The following is a 25,940-nucleotide window of genomic DNA, read 5'->3' on the forward strand; positions in this document are numbered from 1 at the left end:
GTCCCACCAGGAATTTGTGATAATTTACACAAATTCAACCAATGCTCACATCATTCACCAGTTTGCATAACATGCTTGCATAAAGTAGCCACACTTCCCTAGATAGAATGATCCAATGCTATGAACCCAGGTCAAGTCAAAGATCAGCAGTCCAACGTCCTTGTAAATGCTTAAAATGACCACCGGACTTTGTTACCCAGAATCCACTTCTTCAGGCAGTGATCACTCTGACACTGAATTCTTTCAACAATTACAGATGTTTTCTCTGCTGATGTGCAATTTTGGAAAAACTTGCAGTTTTACTGCAATTACTAAACAAGAATAACTTTTAATAACTTTGGGCTCCAATACATAAAAAAACATGCATCTGTAGAAAAGTACTCCTATTTTTGGCAACAAAATACATACTCATGTTGTTCTTCATTTCTACTTTTGCAAAAACCTTACAGAACATGATGCTCTTACTGTGTATAATGCTAATATTTTCCATGAGTAGCCTTCCCATAGCATGTTACGTAACAACAATGTGCCCGAGATCTGTGAGATCATCAGTACCTCCATGCTCTCCCATCACATCACCGCCACAGTGAGATGAGACTTTGCTAATGTCCTGTAACAATCAATTACATGCCCAGATCACCCAGATCAGAGCACACACACACACTGATTTGTTACAACTAATATCATAGAAACCAAACTTTGAACTATTGAACCAATCAGACAAATCCTCTCTCTCTGCATATCTCTGTGTCTCCCTGCAGCATGACTCCATTGATTGCACTAATGTAAAATGTCCTGAATACAGTCAGGCCTGTATGTATGTATGTTCAGGACATACAGTGCAGTTCTCATGTCCTGTTCATGCATTATTGCACACATTATTGATCCTGTAACTGCACATGTGGATGCAAATGTCCATCCATCATTTTATCTCTGCGCTGCTTCAGCTGAATTTAAAATTGTATTTGTGTTTCATTTTTACGTTTTGTAGCCCTGACGCTATGTCTGATAACATCCTGGTAAAGTTATTTACTGGTTTCACAATAGCCTCATTATTATGTAGCAATATGAGGGAATAATAAACAAATAATGACAGACTGAAGCCACTACAGCGGCCAGATTAGCCTGTTGAGGAGCCGTGGTGCAAGTGTGTTTTGTTTCTGACCTTTTCCTTAAGACAGCAGTTAACCTCTATCTGCCAAACACACACACACACACACAAACACACAGATAACTGATGTCCGTCCATTGGACTCATCAATCCTGAGTGTCTCCTTGCTCTTTTGTCATCACTTTCCACTTTCTTAACACTATTCTTCATGCAATTTATCTATCAAAACAAAGCTTTTAGATAATCCTTTACACTGAAAAAGGAAAGCAGCTGTGGAGAACATCTTTGTGTCACAATCTCTTTATTTCCCCTCCGTTGTCACTGCTGTCTCATCACTCATCACTCTTTCTTTTCATCAAAGGTGCAGTTAAAACCAGATTTGCTGTCACTGATGATTACTGATAAAGAGTGAGAAGATGACAACATACATCTAAAACACACACTCACACATAAAAGCCTGCACATACTGTAAATATCAAGTATTTTTGTGGCACTGCAGTGGGTTTATATTTCTGCTATTTTAGATTTCTTTGTTGTGTCTGCTCCATTGTCTCTGAAATCATTCAAAAACAAATTAAAGCTTAGATTTATAGATCATTAACAGTAAGCCACACATTTTTGTCTGATGTTTGTTTGTTTGGTTTGTTGTCAGTTTGCATCTCATATTTAGTTGAAGAACAATCTAACTTTCCTCAGTTATATAAATGATCATCTATGAGACACTCAGGTCGACCGAATCTCTTCTGTTTGCGCTTTCTTCAATGTATTTGTGCATCAAATCTATAAAAGCATATAAAAGTTTATATGCTTTTTGGGCATAAAAAACATGCAGGCAATGAGTCATCTACACTTATGTTTACATCTGACTGTTGATTTCTTGGACACAGCATGTAGCTGTAATTATAATATGTGTAACAAACAGGATTAGTGGTGACACATATGGTGATTTTACAGTTTTCAAGTAGCCTACATAACTGTGTGGGTTATTGTTGAACTGTTAGATGCAGAGTGCTTGTGGTTTTGTGCTAACAAGCTAACACATAGCCTCTCCGTCTGTCAAGAGTCTTGTATATTCAATATGTATTTTTAACCATCTTGAAAACTGAAGAAACATGCTCCTATGGTGATTTATTTTTAAACAACTTACATTTTGTATACAATTTTATGGGTTAATATATAGCTATGAGATGTAGGAATCATCTCTGTAGCACAGAGGTTGTCCTATGATTTTTTTCCTTTCTTTTTTACAGCAACTTTTAAAATAAATCAGTGTAGTTTTATGGTGATTGATCAGTTTTCATGTAGCCTATATGGTTATTTGTTTAGCAGTTAGATGCAGGTAAACATCTGCATCTGACTGCTGCTAACAAGCTAACTTGTTTAGCCTCTCCATCAAGAAAAGAGGTTGCCATGTATTTTTTCTTTTTTTCCCCACCTTTAAAATGACAAAAACATGGTTCTATGGTGATTTTGAATTTCTCATGACACCTATATAGTTTTCTGGGTTATTATTCAGTTGTTAGATACTGAACACGTAGCATCTATGGTTTTATTTTCATGCTAACAAGCTAATTTGTAGGCTATCTCCTCTGCCACCTTCAAAATGGAAGCAACGCCGTTGTATGCTAAATTAGAAGTTTTCAAGTAGTCCACACAGTTATCAGGGTTGTTTTTAGCTGTTTTTCATGCATATTTGAAGCTGTAAACACATTACTTTTTGGAAGTTTAGGAGGATGAAATGGAGCTACAGGGGCCAACTCACAGTGTGTCTGCTGGTCTATGAACTTGGGCTTGACTATAACAGACTGAATTTTCATCTTGGAATAATTATTATCTATGGCTTCAAAGCTGGAAATGCCACCTTTAAGGCATGAAAGATGCAAGCTGCCAATCTTTGAACTTTTCAGATGTCAACCATTTTTCCCTCACCCTGATAACAGGCCAACCACAAAGATAAACACAGAAACAGCGCACAGCCAAACCCTTGAGTCAGTGGGCACTGACCCACATTTAAGTGTGTGTGGGCCCACGCGAAGCCCGGCAGGACTGAAGAGGAGCAAGTAGAGGAGGACAGAGGAAGGTAAAGTAGCTGGAGGGTGAAAATTGTCACATCTGATTCAGCCAGGAAGCTGTCAACTTATATGTCCTTTCACTTTGGGAAGAACCGCGGCGAGTGGTGACACGGGCGCATACGTGTGCAAACTTTAACACGTTTGCTCACAAGCAAACATACATGTAGAAACACACCGTGGTGACAGGTGAGAGGTGATAGAGAGTGACAGTACAACCCTGGAGGTAATCAGAAGGCAGGAGAGATGGAGGGCAGCTGCGAAAGTGAATCTGAGGAGGACGAAACTCACTGAAAACTTCTGTCTTTTTTCATGTGTTTATTCAGACGTGTTTTCTCACATGGCAAGTATTTAGGGCTCACATCGGTGTGATCTGTGTCTTTTCCTCCCTCCTTAAACCAGAGGAGGTCACAGAAAAATAGCACCAACAGAGAGGTGGAGCATACCAGAGAAATACGGTTGGATAGTACAATAGGCATGTGTATGTGTGCACGTACTGTATGTTGATGCTCATGTGTGAGTTTATATAACCTACAAGAAGACGTGACATTGCTAATTCCCAAAAAGATCCACCTTATGGAACCTGTAGTTCAGTAGTGAGCTGGAACTATTTGGTACTTTTTTCCCCCCAAAAATCCGGATTTATATAATACATTTAATACATTTGTTCATGATTTGACCGTTTTGTATAACCCAGAAGATGAACTTATGTAATTTATTAAAGTATCAGGTGCCAATATGAGTGTGAAGTTGATAAAACTTCACATTGATGACGCTTTCAGAGCCAGACTGCATATAGGACTAATGTACTCTGGGATCTCTTTAGTTTATTATGAGAGGTCAGAAACCATTTGGATAAGACTTCCTAATAGGACTAACTTTATAAAGGCTTACATGTCGTAACCATAAATAACATAATAAGACAAATTTTATGTTACCAGATTGTGAAAAAACACCATTTGCTGGTGTATATCCTCTTCTAGTGTAACTTACATTGTCTATTGATGTACCAAGACCTCCACTCAACAGTTTGACCATTTGCAGAGCCTCAGACTTCTTAACAAAGACTCCTATTATTGCAGTACCTTCCTCAGAGAACAACTGTATTTAAATGACTGTTTTAATTGTTATGTATCAAACTGCAAATTATTATAATGAAGGAACCCTTGATTAATGATTTGCAAACCTGATAGCTAATTAAAAACTGCAAACGCATAACCCTTCATCAATGACTTAATCATTTCCTAACAAGTCATCAAGTCTGCAGTTATAAATGTTAGAAAGTCATTAATGAAGGGTCATGAGTTTCTCACTTTCTAATAAGCCATCAAGATGAATTAAAACGTTATTAAAAGACAAAGCAAGTTATGCTGGACAGACGAAGAGATATCTCCCAACCTGTTAGCTTAGGCGGATCACTGATTAAACATTAGTAAAGCCATTAGTTACAACATACACATCGCTTTTTAAAGTCTCACTAGAAGCCTGTAGCTCTAGAAATAGTCTCTGTATGTTCCCTGTTTATGTGGATACATGTGCAACACAAATGTATGATTTCACAGTTGAAAGTCCATGAAAATCACATCAACTGTCCAAAAATAATAGTATATGACACCAAATCCTGGTGTTATTATGATGTGTGTGTGTGTGTGTGTGTGTGAGTGAAAGGCAAAGAGAGAGAGGGGGGGGGGGGGGTGAAATGGAAAAGAAAGTGATCCCATTTGTTGCATGCGGTCATATGTATGCCCACACTGTATTGAGTATCTGCTTTAAACCAGGGCAGAGCAGCCAAACCCTTTAAGTGACCCTGTGTCCTTCATTACATAACATGATGGCTAAAAAGCCTACTGCAGTGCACACACACACACACACACACACAGATGAACTGCATCCGAACGCAGTCAAACATATAGATCCATGTTCATGAAGTGCTGATGCCATGTGAAAACCTCGTAACTCCAGAATGTAAAGAAAAACATCCATATTTATGAAATGTTTTGGACACTATATGGAGGCTGTTTGAGCAGGTTTCACAATCATAAGATGGTGTTGAACTGTGTCTAATATTTGACTATATTTATTTATATTTGACTTGGAGTTACAAGGTTTTCCTGTTGACAGCAGCTGGAGTGGTCAGACACATACATGCACACACTTACGCATGAATGCACTTCCACTTTGCCACATTTGCACATGGACACACACACTCTGTTTGGACCGTGTGACCTCTGCTGCCACCATGTTGGTCCTTGGCCTCTCGCTTTTGCATTAGGTGAACAATGTATTGCAGTGCATCTCGCCCCCAGGCTATCCCGACCTCTCAATGTGGTGATCTGAACCGTGCTCATGCAACCTAAATGCCACCACTATCATTCTTGTTGTTAATTGAACTATAAATCATTGCGTGCGCGTGTGTGTGCGTATGCGTGTGTGTGTGTGTGTGTGTAACAACATGAAGGTCATCGGTGTTTGTTTACTCTCTCGGTGTAAAGCCAACCCCTCTCCATTTGAGGCCTTTCATTAGACGTGACACGTATGACCTAAGGCGACGTTCTCCGTTCCCTTTGTTGGCTGAAGATTAGTGCGACATGCAAAGAGACTGAACTTGATTTGGTTGGAAGAAGTGTGTGTGTGTGTGTGTGTGTGTTGGGCACGTATTAGAAGGTGTGTGTGTGTGCGTAGGAGGAGGGTAATCTGAGAGGGGGTTCGCTTTGGATTTGAAGTTTCAAAGCTGATTCGGGAGAACTGGTGGGATTTTAGAGCGTTAATCATCTTCTGCTTGCAGAATTTTGAGATGAAGAGAAAGAGGCGGTGGGAAATTAAAAATAAAAATAATAAGAGAGTAGGTGCACAACAGAGTGTGAGAGATGCGACGGCATGAGAGCAAAGGGCAGAAGTTGCCTTTTGTGCTTTTCCAAAAGTGGGTGGTGGTTAAATGTACGTATTTATGCATTTCACTTCATGAAGTGCGTAGAGTACATGAAGTCTTAGTCACACGTACAATTTTGGACCAGGGATTTATGTCAGCAGGCTAATAACTAAATGAGCGTGCAGGCAGAGCAGTCCAGAAACGGTAAAGCTGTAATCTTGGTGAAGTTTGTTTAATCTCGAGGAGGAGCGGTAATCTGTCGAGATGGGCTCACAGAGGGAGGGTGTTTATGCAGCCGGAGAGTGTTTCTATTTCGGTGAGGTGCTACCCTGCAGGAAATATTAATCCTGGCTGTGTGTTATCCGCCGAATGAGTTTGCGGCTCAGGTTAATGGGAGACGCGCAAACGGAGCTGCCGGTCGATGGGGGTTCGGTGGGGAGAGTTCGTCTGTCTGCGTGTGTCCACTTTCTCAATTGAAAATGCTAAAACAAACCACTAAGTGAGCGAAAGCGGAAGGAGAGAGACAAGTAAGGTGCGTCACTGACGGAAAGGATGAGCTGAAAGGTGAAACGAAGGAGGAGATGGAGGTGAAAAGAAAGGAACGAATAAAGATGCGAGTGGTTGAAACCAAGCCTCGGGTCTTTGAGAGGAGGAACGGAAGAGACGGAAAGCAGAAAAGGTTGGATGAAAGAAGACTTTGAAGAACGTAAACAGCAGAACGTGCGAGAGAGAGACGAAGGGTGAGAGAGGAACAAATGGCACGTGATGAAACAGACATTTAAGGAAGAAAACAAGATCAAAAACAAGAAGCTCGGAGAGCTAAAAAAAAAAAAAAAAAGCCTTTGCTACGGATAGAGAAGAAAATGAGGAGAGGCAGCGAGGGTTAGATAGTTTGGGATGAAAGCGGGAAGATTTGAGCCCATGCTGTGCGCTGTTTGCTGTAATGATTTCCTGAGGGGAACAGATTGAACCCTGGACCATGTATTTAACCCAACTGCGGCAGGAGTGTGTGTTTACGTGTGCGTGCATGTGTCAAGAGAGATGTGGTTTAAAACTGAAGTACCCAACTGTAGATGCTACAAGCTTATTTTCTACACCAGGTTGTGTTTTTAATCTTTTTTTCTCAGCTCAAGGAGACAAAAATCTAATGACATAACAATTTGTTTTTCAATCCAAAACTGTAAGAAGTGATTTGCATCATTGTAAAAACTTAACACACATGAAGCAAATGTGAAAGAAGGAATTCTTGCACAGAAAGACGTTTCTCATTCGAGAGCGCTTTAAACACCTACTGCAGCAAACTCAACTTTTCTTTTCTTTTTCTTTTTTTTAATCTTATGTTTATTTCAAATATAAGTCATGCTTACAAGCAGAGCAAATGGTACAAAAGGGGTGAAATACATATGAAAAAGAAAAACAAAAAAGGAAAAACAAAGAAACAAGCACAAAGAAATGAAAACAAAGAAAAATGAAAAAATTAGACACATGTTTAAAAGAATTATTATGAGCAAAAGTAAAATAAGGTGTGAATAATGTGCGTGTAGGGGTGAGATGGTCTCATTCACAACATGCTTACACACCTGATGGGTGATATAGAGAATTACATGGCTCAGAAAACACTTAACTTTTCTTAAAATATTTTTAAGATCAAGAATTTTTCCAACTTAAAAGTCTGACTTTTCCCTAATTTGGTGGTGCACAAAATTTCCATGATTTGTATCCAAGGTCAATATTAAGTTCAACACAAGTTCCAGTTATTCCTCTAGGATACATGGATCAGCTTCTGAGACTAAGTTTTGGAAATAGCTAAACAGGTTGGAATGAGCTGGAGAGACGTGGTTATGTGTTGTTGGAGAAGGCCTAGACGTACACACATGCACACATGTTAGTAAGGCCTACAGATTCGCATGCGCTCCATTCAAAGTTGGAAGTTGTAAATTCGCAGCTGCCAGGTTGTGTCACCTAGCGACTAACTCAAAATGACATCTTGAACATTTTGAGTTTCCTACTCTGAATTACGATTCCTTTTTGTCTGATTTCTCCTGGGAAGAATTTCCAACTTTCCAACCTTCCTGCAAAGCGTCAGAAAACACATGCAAGCACACACACATACATGCAGGCTTACATAAACACACACACACATGCACACACAAACTCTGATTTTTGCTCTAATCTATTCAATGTTTCCAATGTATTCCCCCTCCTGACGAACACACACACACACACACACACACACACACACTTACACACATCCTCATGCTCCTCACCTGGAGTTGAGGTCAGCTTGCCCCGCCCCCGCTCCTCCTCCTGCTCCTCCTCCTCCGCTTCCCCCTCCTCCTCCGCTTCCCCCACGTCTCTTCTCCAGGCCCAGTTTGGTGAAGATGCCCACCAGCACCATGATGGCCACCACACCGCAGATGATGTAGACAATCAGCTGCGTGCGGTCCCGGTCCTGGTCCTCGTCGCCCTCTGTAATGGTGGCCACGGGTTTGCCGGTGTTGGCCCAGATGGGCGTGTCGTAGTTGGAGCAGATGTTCTGGTCCAGCCGCTGTTGGCGGAACTGGCAGCAGAAGCGGTAGAAGCAAGTGCCGCAGCAGTACAGAAAGATGCCAGCGTTACAGTTGAACGGCGGGTCCCACTGGCCCATCACATCGTAGTAGCCCTGGCAACGCGTCCCGCCAACAGGGGGGATGTCCTCATCATCCGCGTCTCCCCCGCTGGAGGGAGTGGACAGCCCCGTCTCTACAGGGGTGTTCTGGGTCGTCTCAACATAAGTGGGAGTCGTCTGGTTGTTCACCGTGGTGGGGACAATGAGGTCGCCTTTGGTTACTGTTACTGTGGTGGCAGATGGGTCCTGGGTGAGGGCAGGCTGGTTGATCAGGGAGGAGAAGAGAAAGAAGAGGAAAAGGTGGCAGGAGGAAGGGTTGATGAACGCCATGCTGCTGGGAGAGCCTGTTTGTCAAAGGTCCCACCTGCAGGCTCTGAACAGGAAGCAGAGATGTTTGGAGACAAGTGGGAGAATGTTAAAGACAAGCAAAGGTCATTGAAGAGAAAATGACTTTTATACATCACAAACCCATCAAAACAGGTTACAAATAGTGTCATGATGACATAACAAGCCACAGCAGACACTGAATATCTATCATTTGCTCTCAATTTTCATCAAGCTGAAGCGACAACGCTTCAGCGATAATCAAAGAACAAACTGATTTGCATCTGTAAAAACTCAGAAATAATTGATTTTAGCCAGAATGATTAAACACATGACGCATCTATTGATCTTACATGCTTATGGAATCAATAATGAAAAGAGGACAGAGGACATTTTAAACAGGTCAGTCAGAATCACTACTGGAGGCTGACAGATGACCATCACCTGACTTTATATGTTTAAAAAAAAGAGCAACTCAAAGCAAATGAAGTGTTTAGAATCAGCTCCTGAAAAATGATTGTAAGTTGACGTTTTGCGCTTTAAGTAAGACACATGATACATTAAAAACAAAAAAAATGCAGAAAGGTTATTGCAAAAAAATCTTACCTTTAAACTAAGAGATTATAATCCATTTTTTTTTAGTTTTGAAAGAGCAGCATGATTCACAATAAAACAGCAGCTTGTTGGTGTTTTCATGCATAAAATCACTGACTGTGCTCTCACCTTTTTTCCTCTTTGCACTGTTCGCACAGTCGACCCTCCTCTGTGATCCTTCCCCAAAGTTTAAGGGTTAAAAATTCCCTCTAGAAATATCCACAAACTTTACTCAGCAGCATTTTTTTCCCCTGAGTGTCCCCATAGTTCTCTTTCTTCCTCATGTGTTCTCCATCGTCAGCTGGGGGACTCGATCCGGTGGATTCGAAAAACACAAAACGCTCCTCTTATCCTCTTAGCTCCCTTTTTTCCCCCCTTTCTCCTCCTGTGTCACCTCTTCTTCTTCTTCTTTTCTTCTTCTTCTTCTGTAAGCTCTGCTCAGTCAGTGCTGTCAGGTGCGAGTCCAGAGCGGTCCAGCACTGTTAGGATCTTGTGCTGCCAAGACCCCTGTGCGCTGTGTGAGTGTGTGTGTGTGTGTGTGTGTGCATATATATGTGTGTTTATATGAGAGGAATTGAGTGATAGTATGTGTGTGTGTGTGTGTGTGTGGCTGCACTGAGCGCTGCAACAGTTCAGGAACCAAATGAGATCTCCTCCTCTGTTTACCACTCCTCGGTGCCAGATAGGAGAGAGAGAGAGAGAGAGGAAAGAGAGAGAGGGGGTGTGTGTGTGTGCATGTGTGTGTGTGTGTGTGTGTGTGTGTGCATGTGTGTGTGTGTATGTGTGTGTTGGGGAGTTATATCCAGCTGCATCTCCCATCATCCCCAGAGGAAAAAAGCCTGGAAAGAGAGGAGGGAGGAGAGAGATGGGGGGAAAAAAATAAAAGAGGTGGGAAAAAAATTGAAATATGGATTGTAGATGAGTGAGTAGAATCACTTTTTTATCTTTTTTTTGGTCTTTTTTTGTCTCTCCATCCCTGTTTATGTGTGTGTGTGTGTGTGTGTGTGTTTGCAAGTGTGTCACTGCATGTCCAATGTGTTTGCACGGTAGAGGGAGGACAGTCAACATCTGCTGCGGTCACTCCTGCTCATCATCTACTTATCGCTCCTCCTGTCCCCGTCTATCTCCTGCTTTCCCTGCGTCCCCCCTCACCACACACACACACGAACATCATCACACGACCCCCCCTCCCACCCCTTCTCCCCCACCACCAACCCCTCGTTCCCACTTCGCCATCCTTTCTTCTGCTGTCTCTTAGCGTCTCTTCCCCGCCCTCCCCTCATGCCTTGGGCATAGATAACACACTTGTTTGCAGATTTCTGTGTATGTGCGTGTGTCTATGTGTGTGTGTGTGTGTGTGTGCGTGTGTGTGCGTGTGTGTTGTGAGCGTCTGTTTGCATCCCAAAGATTCAGGAGTCAGCAGGGTCCAACTCCAGCTTTGCCGTCTTCTTTTGTTTAAATTCCAACCTGTGCGGGAGATCAGAAGATGCCAAAACCAGGAATCCAGGCTAGCGCGCACTGCTAAAGACTGCAGCTCACGGACGCACACACAAACACACACACACACACACACACGTACACACATACACACACATACATCCACGTTCAGTCACAAATCAGCACACATGCACATGGAAAAAAATGTATAAAAGTGCAGATAAACCTGCCATATGTGCTCAAACTGTCTTTTCTCACTCTCACAAACATACACTCACACAGATGCCACTGCTGAGGCCAATTATAACAGCTTTTCTCAAAGTAAACTACCACATGTACAGTTTTAATGGAATTATAAGCTAGATTGACAAGGGGCTTTTTGTTTTGCTTTCCGCTAATCGCCTCTCCCAAAATCCCCTCCTTTATGTCTTGTCATTCCAGAGCAAAACTCACGCTTCCTCCACTTTCCTATGATTTTCACTCTATTGCATGCTGGATATCAGTGTAAGAGAGAGAGAGAGGACGAGGGAAAGTGTAGTAGAGGGAATGAAAGGAAGAGAGTAAATGTAGGGCAGTGGGGAGGAGGCCGACAGAAAAGAAAGAAGGAAAGAAAGGGAAGAAGGAAGTGGGGGAGGGAGAGGTGGAACATTGGAGGAAGAAACGATTGGCTGAGGACCAAAGATGTGAGGAGAAAGAGAAAGAAAGATGGCGTTGGGTTGGCCGTGTAGCGGTTGGAACTTTAAAAGCAGGAGGCTTGAGGCAGAAGTTAGGTGCAGACCAACCAGGTGTTTATTTCACCCACAATGAAGACATAGTAACAATACAGACAGAAGTCACCACATAAAGTATTATGGACCACAGGCAGCATGTAGTCCTGACTGAAGCCCTTCACCTGACATCAAAACTACACAAAACACAACAAATACATTAAAATACATTTATACTGCACTAATATCAAATAGTCTGCAGGATCTTAATTTATGCTACATATTACAATAGAATCACAGAAAACCTGAACAGCAAATTAAAGCACACTTACACCCTACACTAATTACCACATGGTATCTCCCAGAACCTTTAAATTGGTGCTCAGGTACCCTGGGGACTCTTAGCTTGAACACCCTGGAGACGAGACAAAACAGAGGTTAGTGACCTGAACACAAATATTACACATTGCACAATCAAGCAGCAGTAATCCTTACATTCAATCCATCATAGTTTTGGCAAAGGTTATACCACAATGAGCACATAATGTTGAGGTAACCAAACTGGCCAAACTCAGTCTACATGTTTGTCTTTACAGGGCCGATTAATCAATTCCAGCTGAGACGCACACATCATTAATACACACAAAAATTTCAATAAATAAACATTATTTATTTTACCAGTACTAAATATAAATACAAAATACTAGTAATGAAGAGGAGTTTTGGGATGAGGGTGTAGGGAGCAGAGAGGCGACAGGTAGAGGATAGAGGAATGAAGGGAGAGATGGATGACATGGGGGTGGGGATGATGACAAGAAGAGCAAATCAAATGAGTGAAGGATGGCTGATTAAGGCTGATATGATTCTATATGATGTGAAATACAGAGTGTAAATACAGTATAACTAGACAGATGTGTGTTATGTAAGAATGAGCACTGAGTATTGATTGGACGGCAATGTGCAGAAGGTCACCGAGCTGTCAACAACCCGAATGAGCATCAGGAGTTTCATCGTATGATTTCATGGCGTGGAAATAATTTGTTTTTATTAATACAGGAAACACAGGATTTTTTATTTGAATGAAGCTCCAGGAAGTTATTTAGGTTTTTGGTGTGTTTTGTCCTTCTTTGGAATTAAAATTTCACGGGAGTGAGAATGTCCAACATATAGTCTGTAGGTAGGTATGCCTGACTTTAGCTGGGCATAATAATTAGGACTAGTGGAAGAGTTTGGTTATCTGAAAATATTGCACATCCTTTCAGCCAGTAAAATGTGGCCATAAACTCATCTACTGTATCTATGATTTTTTTAGCCAAGCTAGCAGCATCTATGAAAGGCAATGTCAGTTGGCCCGTTGGTCCATCACTTTGGTCCAGACTAAAATATTTCAACATTTATTGAATGGATTGGCATGCAATTTGATTCAGACATTCATGGTGCCCACAGGATGAACTCAAATGACTTTGATTCCTTGACTTTTCATCTAGCTTACTCATTGAGTCAAAAGTTCAGTTTGTTGAACCAAAAAAGTGCAAAACTAATGACATTCCCATCAGTCTCAGCTGTACTTTGTGTTTATTTCTAATTAGCAAATGTTAGTATGCTAACATACTAAAACTAATATGGTGAACATGGTAAAAAATTATACTTGCTAAACAACAGCATGTTATCATTGATGACATCACTGTCTAGCTCAAAGGTCCGCTATGCTGAGCCTCACAGAGCCACTAGCATGGCTGCAGACTTGTAGTCTACAATGTAGACTTGAGTCTTAAAGAATGATCAAAATTGAAGCAGTAACTCCAAAAACCCTGGACCTCATTTCCCATAATGCAACTGGACAGTGTAGTTAATTAGGCCCCCCCGCCTGGTAAATGCCCACATCTTTCAAGCTACACAAGCCCAGTTCGTACTGGCTTGTGTTATAAATTTGTATCAAGATGACATCATCAGTTATTTTCTAAGACTTTTGAAACTTCCCTCCAGAGCCTCAGTAGACATTAAACAACTGTTTTCACAGGCTGAGTAGTACTCCTTGTGACAAGTAAACTGAAGTTCATGGGTAAAATCTGTGGGGTGCCCCTTAAATAATATTTTTCAAACTTACTTTTAATTTGATTGTTGCTTATTTAGTCATGAATATTTATTGTTATAGAGAAATATGTAAGATTAGAAACCAAGTTTTTAGGGGCTTTAAGTTTGCACTTGTGTCATGTCTCCTGTGTTTGGATAGTTTCAGTACATTACCTGTCAAAGAAACATTTGAAAGTGAGCATGTCTTTATGTAATGCTCTGTGATATTCTTGAATGTTGCACCCTATGAAGGGTGTTTGATGTCTTCTATCACCTCAGGTGTGCTGACTGATAATTAATGAGCGCTGCTCTGTTTGTAACAGACTATGTGTTATGTGTGTGTTTGGCATGTGTCGTGCTGTGTGACCGAAAGCCTAGAAAATAAACAGGGTGTTTGCATGGAAATAGGTGTGCAGGTGCTTTGACTTGTTTTCATTTACTTTATGTTTTGCATCTAGCACCTCCTTGATTTGTGGTTATGTGCGGCGGCAGCTCTGGAAATACTGTACGTGCACAAATTGCCTTTTCACCTAAATGGTACAAGCACAAACAAGATGAACTTGCAGCCAATGAAAATGTCACTTGCATTTCCATTTCTACCAGTTTAGCACCTGCGTGAAAAGAGAGGGCAACGTGTCTAAATAAAGCATGTTGTGTTTTCTATTTCATTTGATTAAAAATAGGGAAACAAATCTGTACCCCTTCTGTGTGTGTGTGTGTGTGTGTGTGTGTGTGTGTGAGTGTGGTTTAAAAAGCAGAGAGGCTGTTTGAATGAATTCTAAATAATCCTGTTGAATTAATGTTCATCTTGAACTAGATTCACCAAGTGCCTGCAGGTCTCTGATTTACTAGAGCAATGTTGCCCCCTTCATTAGGAGACACTTTGAATATCCCGAATGTGTTGAATATTTCATTTGATGACTTCACAGCATTTATGAATATTCATATTTTGGCTTTGGGTTAATGGAAAATTTCTTAATCCTAAAACACATGTTTGCATCAGCTACTGGTGGTGTTATTGGCGGTTTTGGGTCTATTTTGGTAAATTTTTCTCATTCATATGGATAATTGGACAAACATCACTTTCAGATTATTTCTAGCAGAAACAAAGGAGTTTGACAGTAGAGAAACTTCCAGTGATCTGAAACATCAAAAGCCTTCTTTCAAGAGCTGCCAAACCAGTGGCACAGTGTGTGAAACCACTGTAAAAGAGGCACAGAGACTAATTTCTACAGTACACCTGCAGATGCAGAAAATACACCAGAATGCGATGCAGCCAACCAGCACACTAATAATCAGACTCAACTTTAGCATGTTTTGCTAATAGAGAAGCTCCTTCTCTTGCTCTTACTACGTTGATCGCTACCATTTATCTCTCGTATCCATATTTCCTTTTCCATTTTCAAGATTGTCAACTACCAATGGCATTCTGGGAGATGTAGTAAATTACTAACTGAAGTAGAAAGAGACCAGGCAGAGAAAGTGGCTAGAACAAAAACTTAAAGTAAAATAGGAGAAAGAAAAAAATCTTATCATAAGGTCCATTCACTGGCTTTTTCCAGGGCTTTCAACAGCATCTCATGGTCTTCCTCGACAGTCAGTTGGGTTTTGTCAGATGTCATGAAGTTGTCATGATATAAAGCTCCTGGAAATGCTAGTAAGTTAAGAGAACTTTCACAGTCTACAATGAAACAGCAGCTGAAATACATTTTACATTTCTGTATATAATGATATACATACACATTCCCTTTGCTTTTGTGTGTTTGTTCCACTTCTACCACTCTATTCTCTCATAGACTACCTAAAAATAATCTGATTAGGGGTAAACCAATGCTGAAATATTGCCAGGCTCTGACTCAGTTTCGATCGGTCTTGCTTAAAATTTTGCTCATATAACTACAGTGATTTATAAACCTGTATGAGAGCTGAGCAGATATAAAACAAGTATATACAGAAGATGACATATCGCTTCTATATAAAAGCACTTTGAGCATAAAAAAAGCATTTTAAATTGCTGCTGTTGAGCACTTGGTTTGTCTCTGTCTGCGTGGATGTGTGTGTGTAAATTAATGTTTTCTGTGTGTGTGTGTGTGTGTGTGTGTGTGTGTGTGTTTGTCAGTGTACTCCAGTTGAGGAGCCGTGCAGGGCTGTGATCAGAGGGAAGCCCCTTAATGAATTGATCCAGGCGAGGCTTTGATGCTGCTGTGCTCAGGGGTCCTGGGAAATAAAAGGGAGGAGGGGGGGTGGAGAGTGACCTTTAAACTTCTACAATCAGTAGATGAACTCACGCTGGAGGGCTACATTTCAAAAAGTCAAGACATTATCTTGTGTATTACTTGGGAAAATCCCATGTGGTCAACTTTAACTACAAAATCCATTTGAGGAGCCTCCTGAAAAATTGAGCAAGAGACTCTGGAAGCATTCTGCTTTTTTCTGATGCTAGTATGTGTAACCATTTTGTTTTTTCACTTTGATCCAGATTGAAATATTGGATAATTGGATGGATTCTCTTGAAATCTTGTACAGACATTCATGGTGCAGAGAGGATGCATCCTACTGACTTTGGTGACCCCCTGATTTTTTCTTTAGAGCCACAATGAGGTTGACATTGTGGTTCTGGAAGAAATGTCTCAACAGTTATTGGATGGATCCATAGAATTTGGTACAGACATCCATGTCCCTGTCAAGATGAAGCATAATCACTTTGATGATCTCCTGATTTTGCATCTAGTGCCATCATCAGGTCAAAACTTTCAGTTTGTCCAAAAGATTTATGACCAAATACCTGCAGTTGTACTTTATGATTAATGCTAACAAGCAAATATTAGCATGCTGATACGCTAAACTAAGATGGTGAACATGGTAAACATTTACCTGCGTCATCAACACCAGCATGCTAAAGTTAGCATTTAGTTCAAAGCCCCGCTGTGTGCGAAATCAGCCTCACACAGCTGCTAGTAACTAATGTGATCATTTCTAATAATTCTAATAATTTCTTTAACAATTTGGGGCTCGGCTTGTTCTGTGTCTTAACGGGGGTTTGACGGAGGGCTGATATTAGTTTGGTGTCTGTGCGTTCAGTAGACAGACTGGTGTGGGACATGTTAGCTTAGCAGCTAACCTCTATCAAAAGAGGAGAGATGCTACTCACAGTAACTCCAGCTTGTATTATTTACATGAAGATGTGTGTGAAGTGTGGGTGTGGAGGCTTTGGAGATGTTTAAAGGCACCTTTGATGGAGCTGGGAGTAACAAAAGAAATGTAACATAACAAATCGCTATTGCTGTCGAATAATTAGTCAAGTAATGTAATTACTGTTCCAATTAGTGATATGTAACAAGTAACTTGCCCAAGACTGCTGTAGACATGTGTAGGGCCTTACAGAGTGTTTCTCACTCTAAGGAACAAAGAGAGTCCTTAAGAGACTCAGTCTCCCAGAATCCTGTGGGTACGTCACACCTGGATGTTAACTTTGCCCACGGACCCAGCTTTCAGCTACCATTGGTTGAGTGTGGCCTGCGACCAATGACATCATCTTAACAACAAAACCAGTGGGCAATTTCAAATCCAGTCTCTCTGTGCGATGTCCCATTGCTGTTGAGAGACACCCTTTCTGTACTGCGCTCCTGCAAAGCTGACAGAGATGCCCTTCTGATCAGACAAGAACAAAGGACAAAGGGGTCACGTTTTTCTTATCCTAATCACTTGGCCAAAGTTTAACTCAGCTTTGTTCAGTACCAGAGTGATTACAAGTTTATAACTGGCTAACTAATACAAGCCATGCAGTGTTTTTGAGGCATAAGAGGCGATCAAATCCCTTTTATCTTCCAATGTGGACGAGATCTCTGCTTCCCGTTCCTCTGCTACACACCGGATTGGATGGAGACATGACTCAGACCCAGCTGACGAGCCAGGACAACAGGATCACACGCTGTACCGTGCCGCTGGACCCGCTCAACGCGATCCAGAGAAAAAGACGGACATCTGATCATCTACTAAGACGATCATCGTTTACTAAGACACCCCCCCCCACACACACACACACACACAGTATATAATTACACCATTAGCTAGGATTTCCAGTTATATTGATATTTGCTATTCTTCAATAGTTTCGGCTGTGGTTGTTATCGTTAAAGTAGAAGAATAAATCCTATTATATTACAACAAGAAGTCGCCTTTGTGGGTTTTGCTGTACAAAGTTCTCCAAATTGCCTTCATTGTGTTATTTCATTGATGCTACAGTCTCGGCTATAACAATGTTATGTTAGGCTAGCCCAGGTCACTTTCTGAAGGAAGTAAATTGGTAAAACAGACACCTTTCCTTTGAATAAGGTCTGCACAACATCAGTTATTTATTATTTAGTCAAATGTCTCACTGCAAACATACACACATGTAGGCCTATGCCTGGTGGTGCTAGGTGTTAATTTGAAGTAATAACATGAAGGCAGACATATTGGAGGTCCTTGGCTATTGGGCCACAGCAGAGACTGTATATAAGACTGTAAGTCTATGGGCTATAACGACTGAGAACTGACGGATTTCTGTAAACACAACTTGTCCATCTTAAATTACTGTAAAACATGGATATGGTTCATTTATGAACTGGGAAATTCTGTGTACGTAACATGTAACATACTGTACATACACACACACACACACACCGTTGCATTAGTGCCTCCTGACAGATGTCTCTCTCAGCTGCTCTGACAGGGTGTAGGGGTTTGGGTCAGATGATTATAAGGTCATCTCCTCCGGGACAAAACAGACTGACCGCACACTTCAAACAGGAAGCTGATTGATCACAAACATCAGCCCATCGATCTCTACTTATAGAGTGTAATGTCATGCAACCACATCATGAGAGGAGCGCTTCATGCTTGTGTGTTTGGTGTATGGATCTTTTATATTCAGCAACCTACCATGCAGGGCTTGTGTGACAGTCCTGGGTGATACATTTACATGTTTTTACAGTTTATCGAACGATGGGATCGACAAATGAAAACTGTCAACAAATTAGATCATAGTGGAGATGATATGTAGCCTCTTTGCAGACAGTTATCTGATGATTGTGTTACACTGATTTCTCAAGATGAACATTTCAGTAAAACTGCAATGCCAATATTTTAGTATTCTAATGGTCTCAGTTTGATGAAGGCTTTGCTCATGCAAGAGCCTTTTAATGAATACCAATTACATATGTTAATTCAGGCAATGCTTTATCTGCATTTATATGGTCATGAATCTACACTGGAGTCTGTGCTTTCATAGGTTGGACTGTGTGTGTGTGTGTGTGTGTGTGTGTGTGCTATCCTTTGTTCAGGTCTCATTGGACCACATTCTAATATAAAGAGTTTATACCCCAGGGAGCTGGATTGGTAATTACAAATTAAAATCACCTTATGAGGCAGTGGATGGGAGGTTCAGTGTGTGTGTACGTCTTGTCATTTTCACATGATGTTTGTGCAACGGTGTGTATGTGTGCGTGCATGCATTCATGTGTGAACATGCACAGAAAACACACACACAAAAACAAACTTGGTGGGAAATTAAATAGTATAACTTGCACTGTTGATGATGCTGCATTGATGTGACGTTTATGTGTCAGTTATGAGGTTTTTTTCTTTCCTCTTTCTTAGATTGGCTTGATTTTGAGGTGCCAGCTATCAATCCTTTGTCTTTCATCTGCTCATACAGTCTGTTTGTGTGTGTACAGCATGTGTGAACTGTTGGTGTGTGCTAAACCTGACAGCCCACACTGTGAGTTCAGAACACAAAGCTAACGAGTGAGTCTGATGTTTCCGATGCTGCAGGACTGAACCCGTTTGGTGCCACATCCACACAGCAACACAGCAGAGGATCTGACAGACTGACACAATGTTTATAGTCAAAGATATTTAGTGCTCCACATGTTGTGACCAGAGTAAATGTTGCTGACTTCTCAGTGCTAGTTGGGTTGGTGGAGTTTGATTTGTTGATATGAGATGTGACGTTGGGAACTGTTTGCTGCGACTCCATTTTGTTTGCCTGGAGAATAATTTAAATCTCTCCCTCTGCTGCTGTCTGTTCCCTCACGCATTAACACAACAGAGAACATATAAGGTCATGCGTCGGCTGCTGCTTTAATAAGGGAACTAGAGGTGACACATTGCTTGATGTTTTGGTCGTTATGCACCAAAAGGCAAAAAGGTGGCCGTTAGAGGAGTCCCTGTTCTTGTGTTTATTGTGCATATATGAATTAGATTTCTGCAGAAGATTCTTTATCCTAATAGTGGTGCAGAAAAAAATATATTAAGACACTTTGACACATTTTTACGAAGCTGGACAAGGTAAGATTTTCATGTTGCTAAGGTTGTTCCACAGGCTGTTTGTGTTGTCCACTTGCATATTTTGGAAGTTTCCATTTTGAATAAAGAGCGAGAAAAAGTAATGAAACCTACTACTGTTGGTTTCCATAGCCTACGGAGAAGGCAGAAGCATGGATGTATTAAGAAGAACTGGATACTGGACACAAAGATGGCGCCATGTTCATTCCTATGAAAGTTGCTCAGTGACGCATGAAGCCAAAAAATTGGATTCCTGATGTAAAGAAATTAGAGATGTTGCTTACGTTTAATGATTTTTGGGCCCATAGAGCATGTGCACTACAGACCTCTGCTGATTGAGCCAGCTAACTTCCAGTTGGCTCTCCGCTCACTTGAATGGGGATAAAATCATCAAATCATGTGGCTTTTTTAGACTTTTCAAATGTTATCAGACTGAATGGATCAAATTCTGATAGTAAAATGAAGGGAGGAAAAATTATTCACCGTTTTACAGTCACGCCTTTTCCAATGATTATGTGTGAGAAAAATGTTTTATGGGCCAGTGTGCAATCACGTGATGGACCCGGAAGTTGTAATAACATGGTTTGGCCACAATGTCAAATTGGCTCACGGCGTGGTGCATTTCTTGGGGGTTTTGGCGGAAGTCTGTCAAAGGCATGTATGCATTATAATATCTGGATACTGGACTCAAAGATGGCACCTATTCAATCCAATAAGAATTGCTTGCCACAGCGGATTTGTGTGGCTACTAGGAAAAATTGGTAGCAAGGCTGAGCGGCAGTGCTATATCCAGATCTTATTATACATCCATGGTGAGGGGCAGCTTCCAGAAGCTGGCCAATCAGAACAGAATGGGCTAGTCAGAAAGAGGGGCTTAAAGAGACAGGAGCTAAAACGGAGCTGTTTCAAACAGAGGCTGAACTGAGGGGCTGCATAAGGAGCCAGTATAAAATAAATAAGGAGTTTTTTAAACTGTAAATCATGCAAAGACATACTAGTAGAGCCCCAGAGTAAAAATATAGACCTGGAAATGTGCATAGTACATCCCTTTTAAGTAAATGTGTTCCGAAGTGCGGTGGTAATTCAGCAGTTTTGCATCACACAGTATGACATATCAAAAAAAACAACATATTATCATGTGTATATCTTTACATATTATTATCAGACTTTTGAGATATTAATTGGTCCAGAATGACCTTTAAGTTGAGGCTTACCCAGCTCCATATTGATCACTGGCTTATATGTCTATCACTTAACCAGCTGACCAGCTGTTGGTTAATACCAGGCAGAACTAACAGAATGGCCGCACATAATCTATAAAACAACTGTGACATTGATTGTTTTTGCTGAGTGCATTTACCCTGATATTGAAGTAAAGGTTGGTCCGTGTAAACTGTATCATGTTTACAATGGCTGGCATGAGCTCATATCCATATCTGTAATTTTAGAGAGCTGAATAGTGTAGCTGGAATATGTGAATGTCTCAGCCACAACACTGAGGTTTCTTTACACATAATCTAAATGACTGTTGGGCCTCTCACCATAGAGCAGTGAATGGTGCACTAAATTGAAGTTAGTACGGAGAATAGAAGAAAACCTTATTGCAGCAGAAATGTTAATGCAAACAAGTTTTTCAGAATAACATGACACAGTAAAATCATACTGAAAAGATTGAACGGGTTTCATTGATACATTAAATTACTGTTCAGTCAAAGATACTTATGTCACGTAATAGACTGTTTATAGCAAATAAACCCAAACCTGCTAGTTCCCTGGAAAAAAAACAGAACATTGCTTTATTTATTGCCAATGTCCTACACTCACATAGCCAGATCTTTCATTTTAACAAGCTCACTGGAGATTTGAGCACAAAATTTAGTTGGAGAAAGACATAGATTAGCCATTATACTTCAAACCCAACAAGTTCTCCAAATAAAACAACAGTCAAGTACATTGTCCGTAATTGCCTTCTAGAAGCATTTTCTGATCTGGCGCCCCTTTTGGCAGGACAACATCATTTACTCTGTGCCTTCCAAAACAAATCACTGTTACAAAAATAAAACCATGTCTGATCTGACACTGCTATAGTTAAGATTTGATTGATTTTAGGTACAAAAACAACGTGGTTAAGGTTAGGGAAATATCATGTCCATGGTTAAGAGAAACAAATGTCAACTGTCGGTAGGAAACGGTAAGCGGACAGCAATCTCTGGTGTCAAAGTCCAACATTTTGTTCACTCATTCATACAACCTGATCACCTCCCTACTTTGTGGATCTATAATAACATCACTCTACTCTCTTCTTTGCTACTAACAGACAAGAGAGCTTTTTCACCTAGGTCTGTTTTGGCATTTTCTGAAACAACTGATACTGCCCTTTTTCTTGAGAGGACAGTCCAAGCGGCAACCTCTGGGGTTGACAAATAAAGCCAACACAGAAGTGCCAAAAACTGCAGTTCCTCGAACAGCCACTTGAGACTGACTCCAAAAGTGAGTCAATCCCCATGGAACCCCATGTTAAAATCCCCGCAGAAAATAAACATGTTAACAGCTTGGTACAAAAAACGGTTTCGGTCTCCATAGCTAATTTCCCCATTCAGGCTTAAAGTTATGCATAATTAAGGGCGTAGCCGCTTTGAGTGACAGGTGGATGCGATCACAGGAAAGTTGCTACCACAGCTACAACTTTGGTTCGGTAACGTAACCATAGCATAACCCCAGATTCAAAGAGTATAGGCGTAGCTGTAGCCGTCCCTATTTCAATATGTTTTCAGTTCATCAAAGTTAATTGTAACATTTTGGTCACCTAGAAAAGTCTTGCTCAGCGTTTGGTTGTACTAAAAGACCCTCTGAGGAGTCGGATGTTCAGTTTTTAACGGTGAGTGCATTTTTGTTAAATGGTTTTAAGCCTGTGTTTTGCTAGCGAAAATTAACATTAACATTATCACAGTTAACCATAGACTGTAAATGCACCGTGCTAACCAAGCTAGCAGCTGGCGTCAGAGTCAGCTCCACCCTCTCGTCTAAATATGGTGACTTCTCATCACTTATGGCTCCAAAAATCCAAGATGGCAACGGTCAAAATGCAAACTCGAGGCTTCAAAACAGAGTTGGGGTGACATCACAGTGTCCACATCCATTGTTTTTTTTTTTACAGTCTATGGGACAGTCTCACCAAACTAATATGAACATATTACAAATAACCAACAATCAAAAGCCAACCAGAGGTGATTACAAAATCACAGTCAGTACAAAGGTGTTGAATGAGAGACGGTGACAGAGAGGGACAGCAGAGTTATTAGAGTCGGTTAGGTGAATCATTAGTGATGTTCCTCTGACTGTTTGGCTGCACTCAGTCGGCCAATTAGAAAAGGAAAGGCAAAGAGGGCAGCAGAGCCCAGAGGGGCTGAATCAGAGCACAGGAAGACCACAACATCCCCTGACACAAATACACACAAACACACACACACATACAAATATTCAATTCACTCAGGCATAGTAAACCTATTTCGTGGTTTCCCCTCCTCAAGTAGTAATATTATAGAGAAAGTATGGTTTAAAAACGATAAGCAGAGGAACATTTAAAGTCTGTTTGCTGTGGGTCACATTCATTTATTATATAGTAATTGGTTTGCACCTGAGGGGAAACAACTTTTATAAAGAAGTTTCAGGACAGGGGGACACGTCAAACAGAAAAATTGGTTGTCTGCCAAAGTTTTTGTGTTTTTATGGAATATATGGAGAGTTGGAGGCAGAGAGAGGGAGATGTCGAGGAACTTTGGAGATGAATAGTCATCATATTGAGAAAAACAGCCACACAATGGAGCAGCAAATTCACAAAAGGGAAGAAGGAAGACTCGGGGGTAAATAAAGACTAAATAAAGAATAATATGTGAATAAATGAACGCTATCTAAACAGACGTTATGCTAAATGGAAACTGAAAAGCACAATGAGAAATAAAGAAGAATGAATATATTAAGTGATTCAGTTTGGATGATTTTCGACACAAGGCAGGGAAAGCAGAATGTAACACTGTTGTCTCCAATCAGGGCAGTGTGTGTGTGTGTGTGTGTGTGTGTGTGTGTGTGTGTGTGTGTGTGTGTGTGTGTGTGTGTGTGTGTGTGTGTGTGTGTGTGTGTGTGTGTGTGTTTCTTTTTGCTGAGTCCCCCCTGGACCTCCCTGTCAGCAGTGACCTTTACCAAATCAAAGGAGATGCAAATATCCAGCTTCATTTAGGCCTATTACAACTCCACACACACTTATAGAAGTGAATGAGCTTTGTGCAGACACCCAGTGAGAATAGCTGTCAGTCTTCTTGGCCAGCTTTGATTAGCAATTTGAAGGGCCTCGGCCCCGGCCCCCAAACTCTCCTCAACAGATACAAATCAGCCCTGACGCTGCCTTGTCCATTACCGACATCATTTTCTAGAGAGAACTGTAATGAATCTCATTTCCCCAAAGTCTTTTTGTCTCCCTTCCCTCAGAGCTTTACCACCCTGTCCAATCTTGTTCTTTTTGTTTTTTGTACATTTTTGGCTGGCAAACCTAAAGACCGCTCATACCTCAGTAGTCATCTTATTGAATGTATACTCTAAAAGATCAACCTGCGATTTTAAAGGTGTAACATGTTTTTAAAACAGTGCCACTTAAAAAGTTTGGACACACTTTATCATTCAAGGGAATGGGAAGGTGTGTCCAAACTTTTGACTGGTCCTGTACACTAGCCAAAAAATGTCATTATGCCATCAGGATTTTGAATTAACCAACCTGCAAAGTGCAGGTAAAATATTATTTATAGCAGAAAATTTCATAAAGTTACCAATGAGTAGACACTTGCATCACCAAAAGATTTTTGGAGATTTTGGACTGTGCGTGTCTGCCCAGAGATGAACAGTGATGTCAGCAGTAACAAAGAAATCTTAAATGAATGTTTTCTTAATTATTTTGTATGATTTGAGGCCATATATCTGTTTGGTTGGGTCACCCTATACTTACACCTGAGCAGGTGTTAGGTTCCAGTTATGTGATGGTAAAATGGTGGCAGCAGGCTGTGAGGCTGCTGATTTTATTTGTTTGGTTGTTTTTTTTTTCTTTTCCTTCAGCTTAAGTTATTTTTGTTGAATTTCCAAGGGTTTATTTTTTGCCTCTGTTTCATTAAAGATCTCCCCCAGACATGTTTTAAGATATATAAAAAATCTCTGTGTGGAATATTTGTGTTTGATTTGGTTTCTCAACTAAAAAAGAATTGTCTTGGTAAAATCACATCTACTCCTTCTCCCTCATTATTCAAATATTTTTCATTTCAAAAGTTTAACTGCTGGATGCAAGATGTCTCCTTCATCACTGTAAAGTCCCTTCTCAGTGTTTGTGCCCTGGAGGATTCAAGTTTCCACATCAAACTTGTGTAAGTTGAATATTGGACCACGATTGGCTCCAAACAAATTGTGATGTCACAAATCATGCTTGTAGGTACATGACTTAAACTCAGATTTAAGGCAAGAAACTTTCCACTTTTAGCAGCTGAATGTGAAAACAGCTTTCTAGTGTCAAATCTGCACATACATCATTCTGCACAGTGAAGCTCAAACATCCAACTGAAGGAACAAAAAGAAAAACACATTTTTGAGCAGAGGGAGACTTTTTGTTTTTTTGTAAAAAATATCACCTTTTATGCACATACTCCTGCCATCTAACCTGCCTCTTTAACATTCCTTTTAAAGTTTAAAGTTTTCCAGAGACTAAACAACATCTTCATCACTTTATATGGGGCAGTGGCACTTTACCGTTCTGCAGGAAATGCTTATAGCCAACAACCTGGAG

General features: G+C 40.7%; 1 protein-coding gene across 1 annotated transcript in view; it reads right to left on the bottom strand.

Annotated features, from left to right (window-relative positions):
• The window catches only part of shisa8b (shisa family member 8b), a 39,767-nt gene extending 27,037 nt beyond the window's left edge, over positions 1–12,730 (bottom strand). The window contains 5 exon segments of the mRNA XM_067577141.1: positions 8,317–8,368; positions 8,402–9,001; positions 9,004–9,030; positions 12,110–12,134; positions 12,692–12,730. Coding sequence (XP_067433242.1) covers positions 8,317–8,368; positions 8,402–9,001; positions 9,004–9,030; positions 12,110–12,134; positions 12,692–12,730 — 743 coding nt within the window.
• Between the last annotated feature and the right edge of the window lie 13,210 nt (positions 12,731–25,940).

Source organism: Thunnus thynnus, chromosome 20 (genome assembly GCF_963924715.1).
Source record: "Thunnus thynnus chromosome 20, fThuThy2.1, whole genome shotgun sequence".
Classification (NCBI taxonomy): domain Eukaryota; kingdom Metazoa; phylum Chordata; class Actinopteri; order Scombriformes; family Scombridae; genus Thunnus; species Thunnus thynnus.